Genomic DNA, 10,417 nt, shown 5'->3' on the forward strand with positions numbered 1-10,417 from the left:
GGGGATAATTCTTGCTTTTTTCAGACAAATCAGATTCCATGCTCGTCTCATATCTGGAATTTATTTAATATGAACTATTTGGATGAAAGCTACCGAGTGGTTATCAATTGTAATAAGGGCAAATAAGCAAATAGAGGAGGAAGCAGGAACGCAAAAGATGAATATAAGCAAAATTGCTATATATTGCAATAATGTTGCAATTAATGAAAAATTTGCGAAAACCACAAAACTAACGCTAATATACTTTATTGACGAATTTGGAACTATATTCAAAACGTTTTTCCAGAAACAACCCTTTTGGGAGCATATTCTCAAATCCGAGAAACAGCAGTTGTTGTTGTTATTATTATTATTATTATTATTATTATTATTATTATTATTATTATTATTATTATTATTACCTGCTAAGCTACAGCACTAAATTAGTTGGAAAAGCAGGAAGCTATAAGCCCAGGGGCCCCAATAGGAGAAAATAGCCCAGTGTGGAAAGGAAACAGGGAAAAATAAAATATTTTAAGAATAGAAACAACATAAAAATAAATATTTCCTATATAAACTATAAATATTTAACAAAACAAGAGGAAGAGAAATTAGATAGAATAGTGGGCCCGAGTGTATCTTCAAACAAGAGAACTTACACAAGACAGTGGAAGACCATGGTACTACCCAAAACAGGAGAACAATGGTTTGATTTTGGAGTGCCCTTCTCCTAGAAGAGCTGCTTACCATAGCTAAGTCTCTTTTACCCTTACCAAGAGGAAAGTAGCCAGTGAACATTGTGTACAACGCAATATAAATCATGTGTTAAAATGTTGATAACCGAGAGAGAGTACAGTGTATCAAGCAAAGACAGGAGTGTGCAATTTTCCAAAACAGACAAAATCCGCTTACTGAATGGCGCTGTCACACACGTATCCCGATGTTAAACTTTATGCTGGTGATTAATGGAAGTCAGGCTTGTTCGTTAAGGTGATGTGACGACGCTAAGCGCAAACACTAGCGACCTCAAGTTTGGCGCAATATTAGGCACTTGGCGCAGAAGTTCGGGCGAAAGACGGTAAATTGTGGCAGAAAACGCACCCTAGTGCGTAAATCAACTAGCAAGACGGGTTGCTCTCTGAATAAGAAACAAACCCTTGTTAAGCACCAGACGTGCTTAGCAATACAGTTAAAAATTTGCATTAAGAAAACGGCAAATGCCTGGCAACATTTATTCCAGGATTTTTACCGTTCAAACGGATATATTGACGTAAAGGAGTGATATTACGGTCACCAACCCGTAAAAGATAATAACAAAGCAAAGTAAAATTACGGTCGCCCGTATTTTACGGAAATACGGTTGAGAAGAATATGTTTTCTACGGAGAATTCCCGATTACGATTACTTTTTTTTTTTTTTTAATTATAAACAGTGTAGTAACACTGTGGCTCAAGAGAAATCAACTAGTAAGACGGGTTGCTCTCTGAATAAGAAACAAACCCTTTGGTAAGCACAAGACGTGCTTAGCAGCTATACAAACAAGTATAAGTCGGCACAAGAGAAAGGAATAATAATGATTATATACTCACTGGCATTCAAAACGGAAATATGTTGATTAGACGGAGAAACACCTAACAACATTATTGATTCAATACACTACTTGTAATTTTATATTCACCATGACAATGTTATATTTTTTCTAAACACATTTTTATTAAAAGAAATATGACGAACAAGGATGTAAGGGTGTAAAAGGTATCTCTACCTCTGATAATAATAGTAATAATAATAATAATAATAATAATAATAATAATAATGATAATAATAACAATAATAATAATAATAATAATAACAATAATAATAATAATAACAATAATTATAAAAATAATAATATTTAATAATAATAATAATAGAGGTTCAACATTAGAAAAAAATATAAAGTTCAACATGAACTAATACTACCTAACATTTAATGAACAGCAAGAACAACCAGAAAAATGTCAGCATTAATAAAGAAAAGCCATTGATTTCCATCAAAAAGAAACGGAGGCATTTGTATGAAAAGAATATTTTTTGATATCAAAATTGTAATAAGACAGTTCCATGAAATGCATTATTTTCTTTAGCACTTGTTATATACACAGTTAAAAATTTACATTAAAAAACTATACATGTCTGGCTACATTTATACCAGGATTTTTGCCATTTTAATAACGGATATATTGAATTAAAAGAGTTATATTACGGTCACCAAGCCTTAAAAGATAATAATAAAGTAGGGTAAAGTTATGGTCGCCTGTATTTTACTGAAATACGGCTCAGAATAGTATATTTTTACAGAGAATTTCCGATTAAAATTACGTTTTTTTCTAACAGTGTATATGAAATTAAACAAGATCACTAAATGTAAAAATAAACATGTAAGCAAACGACATAAGTATCATAATTGCGCATAAAATACCTTTCAACAGATGTCAAAGTTAATGCCTAATCAAATATAAATGTTTCAACAGGTAGAGGAAAGTACGTTCAATTTCTTAATTCAATTCCTATATAAAATGATGGATTTCTTCGGAACCTTGAAATGTCCGCAGAAAATCCATTGATTAAGCTCGTCAAAATGAAATTTCTAATCGGTTCAATGATGTATGTTGCAGTGTTCGGTGATGCACACCTAACATTTAAGAGCTAATCTCATCAATAAAATTTTAAACACATCAAACTTGTATGAGACAGTTCTTAGATTATACCTCCCGAGTTCTATTTTCTTCCACGAACGAAGGTTAATTGCAAATTGCTTTCATTTTTCTCTATACCCCTTCGTTCGGTCGATGGTCTGGCGCATGGCCTAAAGGTACTCAGCCTTCAAAAAGGACATTAGAATCTCACTGCCTCCAGGTACCAAATCTTCAAAAAAGATTTTTAAATCTCATCGCCTCCAGGCACACAATCTTCAAAAAGATTTTTAAATCTTTTTCTATAGTTTCCTTTAGTCAAGTCAGTTTCGGAAATATTTTTTATAGTTTTCCTATAATGAGCAATAATTTCGGATTGATAATCTTTTCGTACGTCAATAATTTTTTTTTTCAATTTAAGACCTACTTAATTCTTGCTTTCATGAAGTCTAAGATAAGTTGAAAATTGGATTAAAAATAATTAGGTGGCATCATATTTTTTGTTTATGTTTATACACACACATATAGGCCTATATATATATATATATATATATATATATATATATATATATATATATATATATATATATATATATATAAATGCTGTGACTAAGTGGTATGTCACTGTTGGTACAAGTTTCCAGGATCAGGTTTCGATTCCCGGCCGGTCAGAAGCTATTGTTTTTGAGTGGTTCCGCCTGGGGCTCTGATCGCGATGTCGGTAAGAGAATCCAGGACATTAATGTATCAAAACATATGGCTTTCTCTCTCTCTCTCTCTCTCTCTCTCTCTCTCTCTCTCTCTCTCTCTCTCTCTCTCTCTCTCTCTCTCTCTCTCTCTATATATATATATATATGTGTGTGTGTGTGTGTGTGTGTGTGTGTGTTTTATAGTCACGAAAACAAAATCGAAAAGACTCTACTGAAATTAGCATTTTTGTCTAAATTGGTAACATAAGCGGACGATGAGAAAACCAAATAACTAGCTCCAATCAAATCCTTTCACCTTACCCTTCATAGCTATAATGCATACAATATTTTATATACATATATATACAATATATATATATGTATATATATATATATATATATATATATATATATATATATATATATATACATACATACATATATATATTTATGAGAGAGAGAGAGAGAGAGAGAGAGAGAGAGAGAGAGAGAAAGAGAGAGAGAGAGAGAGAGAGAGAGAGAGAGAGAGAGAGAGAGAGAGAGAGAATTACCCTTCATATTTTTATTTCAATATGTATCTATCTCTCAAATTACACATATAGTCTTAAAAATATCTTTATTTCATTACGTAATTATCTCTCAAAATAATGTGATAATCGAAGCTATTAAAGGCCATACATTTTCCAAAATTAATAAATCCTCAACTCCAAGGGAATAGCGCAATGTCCCACCGGACGGGGTATTTGCAGCTGCCTTTAATGGAGATCTGCCAAGATGGACCTGCTGCTATGACAAGAATTAGAGCTCTCATGATGGGAGCGGAGGTCTGATTGACACTATGATAAGTTATGACATGAAGGGAAATATATCATGAAGAGAATGAAGGTGTTATAGATACACTCATATCATGATTCATGCCGACCTTCATTCTCCTCATGACAGATTTTATTCCTGATTTAGAGTATTATTATTATTATTATTATTATTATTATTATTATTATTATTATTACTTGATAAGCTACAACCCTAGTTGGGAAAGTAGTGTGCTATAAGCCCGGGGGCTCCAACAGGGAAAATAGCCTAGTGAGGAAAGGAAACAGGAAAAATAAAGTATTTTAAGAACAGTAACAACATTAGAATAAATATCTCCTATATAAACAATAAAAACTAACAAAACAGGTGGAAGAGAAATAAGATAGAATAGTGTGCCCGAGTGTACCCTCAAGCAAGAGAACACTGGCGAAGGTAATGAAATAAAATGTAGAAGAAAATTAGTCATAATTGATTGAACATTCGTTTTTTAGGGACTAAGAATAATAGCATTAAAGACATATTACGATTAGAGAGGAAGATCTGTCATAACATTATTGACGATCTTACATTTTAAAGGTTTAAAGGACGCTCATGAATGGCAGAGACAAGGGACAGTGAAAATGCCCTATAAAGCAAGATAATACCATAGACACTGACTAATATACATATGCCCCCTCTCCATCCAAGCTAGGACCAAGGAGGGCCAGACAATGGCTGCTGATGACTCAGCAGATAGATCTATAGGCTCCCCCAAACACCCCATCCTTAGCTCACAAGGATAGCGAGGTTGCAACGACCAAAGAAACTAACAAGTTTGAGCGGGACTCGAACCCCAGTCTGGCGATCACCAGTCAGGGACGATACCACGTTATTTAAGATATTGCGACGATAAAAAAAACATATAGAATTTTCTACATAAATGAAAACATCACCCACACCCATTAAGATTATTATTTTGTGGTTGACATGGAAAATAGTATGATTCCCTACGGCCAAATGTGTACCTTTTGAATTCTTTGGTTACGAAGATTTGATAAACCAATTACTAAATACAGTAATACTGTATAGAACTTATAAAAAGGCAAAGATTGGAAGAAACATTTTACTAACCATACCTTTTTTGTCCAACACTTAGAGATGGCCAATGGGATAAAAAAGTAAACTAAGAGCATAAATAAAACAGAGAACACGAAGGAATTGAATAGCAAAACACAGATAGAAAAAATAAATTGCTCTCGAAATTGCCAGAGATGAAATTCCAACAGACGAGTCTACCGAAGCCTTTTGAAGATGACGCAGCTAGTGGGCGAGGCCTGGGGTGGAAAGAGGGAGTTTTCTCCAATTTAGGAGGGTGAAAGGAAGCACAAAACAAAGATGGAAAAAAAATTATGGTTAGATCTGTTTTGGAAGGAAAAATAGGCTTCAATGTATGGAGAAAAGAAAAGAAAAATAGGAGGAAGAATAGGGAAAGAAGACTTTGATCTGCCGTGGAAAGGAATTGGAGAAAAAATAAGAAGAAAATTGTTATCTGTTGTAGAAGAAAAAGGAAAAAAAAAACTCAAAAACAAAATAGAATAAAATAAAATTTTACTTCGATCTGTTAGGCGAATCAAAAGGAGAATATTCTTTGATCTGTTGTGGCAGACAAAGCAAAATAAAGTATCCGTATCCGTCTATTTTGGAAGAAGTAACAGCCTACCATCTCTTGTGGGATAAATATTTGAAAGAAGGCTTAGACAAAGTAAAAAATCTTTATCTCTACAGATATAAGATGCAAAAAAGTGCCCAATATGTTGCCTAATATAAATCTAAAAAACTTTGATGTGATGCAGAAGAAAAAAGAAAAATTCTCAATTTTTAGAAAGGTAATATATATCAGTTTAGTGAGATCAGTGTTACTCTATGGACATGAGTCATGGTATGACAATGAAACAATCTCCAACAGATTTTGTAGATTTAAGAACAAAGCCGTGACAAAGCTCTCAGAAGGATATTGGGAGTTAAATGGCAGGGCAGGATTGAAAATTAAACTATAAAAGAGATTATTCGAATGCCATATGTGGATGAAATCATGATGAGAGGTAGATGGAGATGGTTTGGGCATGCTCTGCGCACTCCCCAAGAGAGATTAGTTCAAGCTGAGCTCCCCAAGGTACTAGAAGAGTTGGAAGACCTAGGCCTACATGGCTGAGATCTATGAAGCGCCAAGTAGATGATGATGATTGGAGAAGTATTGAAATGAAAACTCAAGATAGAGTCGACTGGTAAAATCTAACAGAGGCCATTTGCGTTAATGGGAGTATGAAAAACAGGCTTCGGTTGCTAAAAGAATAAAACGGGAAAATGTTTTGATGTGTTTTGAGATAAAATAAGTCAAACTTTGGTAAACAATAAAAACCTTCAATCAGTTACAAGAAAAATGCAAATAACAATATCTAAAACTGAGAAGTTATACACTGCTTTATTAACATTTACAGTATATAACTTTTCTGCTAGGATCTTGAGTAGAAGATAGAAAGAATTATCATCCTCAGGGTTAGAATATAATTTTATTCTGTATGTTAAGGAGTTTCAGTGGCATTTGTCTTTTATATTGTTTGTGAATAAACTTCAAAGGAAGACAGCAAAAACGAGGTAAACGAAGGAAGTACTTTACAGTCAAATGAGACATTTATACGGTAATATCTACAACTGTTGTAGAAGCAATAAAGGCTTCGAAAAGTTGCAAATAAAAGAAGGTTTGATTACTGTGGTAGAGAAAAAATTCTGCCTTGGAATAAAAAAAAAAACACGGCAAAAGCTTCGATCTGTGAAGGAATAAGAAATAAATACATTCTTCTGTTGAGAAAGAACAATGAAAAAACTTCAATCTTAGAAAAGGAAAACCAAAAAAACACGGTCAATTATGTGATAAAGGGAAAATGTACTTAGATTTCTTTTGAAAGAAAATTTGAAAATGTTTAAATTTTTTTATTGAACAAAAAGATGGAAAAGACTTTGATCAATAGGGAAAACGAAAAAAAAAACTCATTAATTTCTGGAAAAAGACAGAATGAAAAGGAAAATAATCCCCCTCAAAAAAAAAAAAAAAAAAAAAATTTGAAAAAGAAGGAATTTCTAGACTTCTTAAGTAAGAAAGAGGAGAAAACAATTGTTCTATGACGTAAGGGAATAAACAAAAAAATGGTTTGATTTCCCGAGGAAGAAAAATAGTTAGGTGTAATTTCCTTTTAAAATAAACAAAATTAAAAAGATTTCAATCTGTTGAGCGAGAATATTTTCGAATAAAGCTAAAATTTCTGATAAAAAGGAAAGGTGTCAATATGTTGATGAAGAAAACCGTTTTTAAAGGTTGTTACAGATTGGCAAGATGTAATTTATCATTACAAAATAGTGAATTATTATTATTATTATTATCAATTGCTAAGCTACAACCCTATAGTCAATTCTTTTTAGCGAGGCAGATTTGCACCGACTCGCAGGGGAACCCTTTTAGCTCGGAAACGTTTCCTGATCGCTGATTGGTTGGACAATATGACTCTCTAACCAATTAGATAGCAGGAAACTTTTCCGAGCTAAAAGGGCACCGCTGCGAGTCGGTGCAAATGCGCCTCATTAAAAAAAAATTATTATAGTTCTAAAAGGATAATCTGATTTACTAGTTTAGAATATCAAGTATAGCATTGAAAGACCATAAAGTATTATGGTATAATAATGGTAGTCATTCCAAGAAAAAAAATTTTCTTTGAGTATATTATTGCAATAAAAAACACGAGCCATACTTGGAAAAAAAGCACAGGCACATCTAATCTCTCTCCAAATTTTTGATGACTGAAGGTCAGAACTAATTTTATTTCAACTTTCAATAATCTCTCTCTCTCTCTCTCCTCTCTCTCTCTCTCTCTCTCTCTCTCTCTCTCTCTCTCTCTCTCTCTCACTCTCTCTCTCTCTCTCTCTCTCTTGTAGGTCAGGTGATCAGCTGATTTTATTTCATTTTAATAATTCTCTCTCTTTCTCTTGTAGGTCCGGTGATCAGCTGATTTGATTTCAATTTCAATCATTCTCTCACTCTCTCTCTCTCTCTCTCTCTCTCTCTCTCTCTCTCTCTCTCTCTCTCTCTCTCTCTCTCTCTCTCTCTCTCTCTTTTGTGGGTCAGGTGATCCGCTGATTTTATTTCAATTTCAATAATTCTCTCTCTCTCTCTCTCTCTCTCTCTCTCTCTCTCTCTCTCTCTCTCTCTCTCTCTCTCTCAGGTTAAGTGATCAGCTGATTTTATTTCAATTTCAATAATTCTCTGTCAATCTGTCAGTCTGTCTGTCTGTGTTGTGGGTCAGGTGATCAGCTAATTCTATTTCAGTTTCAATCATTCTCTCTCTCTCTCTCTCTCTCTCTCTCTCTCTCTCTCTCTCTCTCTCTCTCTCTCTCTCTCTCTCTCTCTCTCTCTCTCATATATATATATATATATAAATATATATATATATATATATATATATATATATATATATATATATATATATATATACACAGTATATATAGTATATATATACTGTATATATATATATATATATACAGTATATATATATATATATATATATATATATATATATATATATATATGTGTGTGTGTGTGTGTGTGTGATAATATCAGTTGGTCTTAGCTGTTTCTTACTGTCAATGTTTGAGTATTTATATTGTTTTGTTCTTCCTATGTTAATGTTTTATAGCATGATTTTCATAAGTTATGTGTTTGTGTTAACATGTGCATTTATGTTGACATTCATTGTTGTCTTTCTTTGTTACAGATATGGTAGTTTGCTAATGTGTTGAATAAAGCTTGGAAATTATCACCAAGTATTACTTTCATTACAATTTATTCAACACATACTGGATCCCAGCTCGTCCAATGCAGCCAAAGAGTGGAAGCACTGGCATAGAACATTCACTAATTTCATAGAAGAAAGTGGAGATGCTGCACCAGACAAGTTGAGGGCATTAGTGAATTGTGTGTCCTCGAGTGTATATGAACTGATCGAAGACTGTAGTACTTTTGAGAGTGCAATCGCTAAACTGGATAGTGTTTATGTCAAGTTGCCGAATGAGATTTTTGCTAGACATGTTTTAGCGACGCGACGACAGCAGTCAGGAGAATCCATTGACGAATTTCTGCGTGAGTTACATAAACTTAGCAAAGACTGCAACTTCCAGCCAGTCACAGCAGAACAATATCGACAAGAGCTAGTACGTGATGCATTTATCAATGGTATTGCCTCAGTATTTATTCGTCAGCGGTTACTAGAGAATAAGTCACTGAATCTGGAAACTGCACACAGTCAAGCTCGTACGTTGGATCTTGCCCAGCGCAGTGCCGACGCATATGCATCGCCACCTGTTCCTCATCCTGCTGCTTCAGTTCCAGAGCAGCAGGCGCAGCCAACCGGTGACCAGCAACAACATCCAACGCAAGAGGGAGCAGAAGGAAGTTCATCGGGAGGTTCAGCTGTTGCCGCTGCCTACTTATCAAAGAGAAAATGTTATTTTTGTGGTAATGCACTTCACAGTACAGGTAGAGTGCGTTGTCCCGCACGTACTGCCACATGCAACAAATGCGGTAAAACAGGCCATTTTGCTAAAGTCTGTAAATCGAAAGTTTCAGGTAGCCACTGCTACATTGTATAATCCCACTTTGCTTACAATAACTGCCACTTATCCAAATAATCTTTCACATGCAGCTACAAACATCACTGTAAATGGCCACTCATTGAAGGCACTAGTTGATTCTTGTAGCTCAGATAATCTTTTATGTGAGGAAGTAGCGCAGAGACTAAAACTGACAGTAGTCCATGCAAGCTCAGCGGTCTCAATGGCATCAAAATCGTTCAATGCTAGTTGCCCTGGATTTGTCATAGCAGACTTGGTTCACCTTGATCAGAGATATCCCTGTATACAGCTAGGGGTCCTGAAGGATTTGTGTTGTGATGTCCTTTTGGGTTATGATTTTCAAAAGCAACACTAGAGCATGAGTTTTCAATATGAAGGGTAAAGACCAAGTTTGGAGATAACTGGCGCCAAACCTGTTTGTGTACTAGCGACAGCTGACATCGATGAACCGTCATTGTTTCCGAACTTACCTCAACAGTGTAAACCCATTGCAGTCAAATCCAGACGCTATAGTCAAAATGACCAGCTGTTTGTAAAAGACCAAATTTCACATTTAATATCTGAAGGTGTTATTGAACCAAGTATATCCCCTTGGAGGGCACA

General features: G+C 34.4%; 1 protein-coding gene across 1 annotated transcript in view; it reads left to right on the top strand.

The window, feature by feature from the left end:
* LOC137626153 (uncharacterized) overlaps nt 1–10,169 on the top strand; it is a 35,996-nt gene extending 25,827 nt beyond the window's left edge. The window contains exons 2-3 of the mRNA XM_068357229.1: nt 9,052–9,764; nt 9,886–10,169. Coding sequence (XP_068213330.1) covers nt 9,052–9,764; nt 9,886–10,169 — 997 coding nt within the window. The remainder of the gene's footprint in view (nt 1–9,051; nt 9,765–9,885) is intronic.
* The last annotated feature ends 248 nt before the right edge of the window (nt 10,170–10,417 follow it).

This window comes from Palaemon carinicauda, chromosome 33 (genome assembly GCF_036898095.1).
Source record: "Palaemon carinicauda isolate YSFRI2023 chromosome 33, ASM3689809v2, whole genome shotgun sequence".
Lineage (NCBI taxonomy): Eukaryota > Metazoa > Arthropoda > Malacostraca > Decapoda > Palaemonidae > Palaemon > Palaemon carinicauda.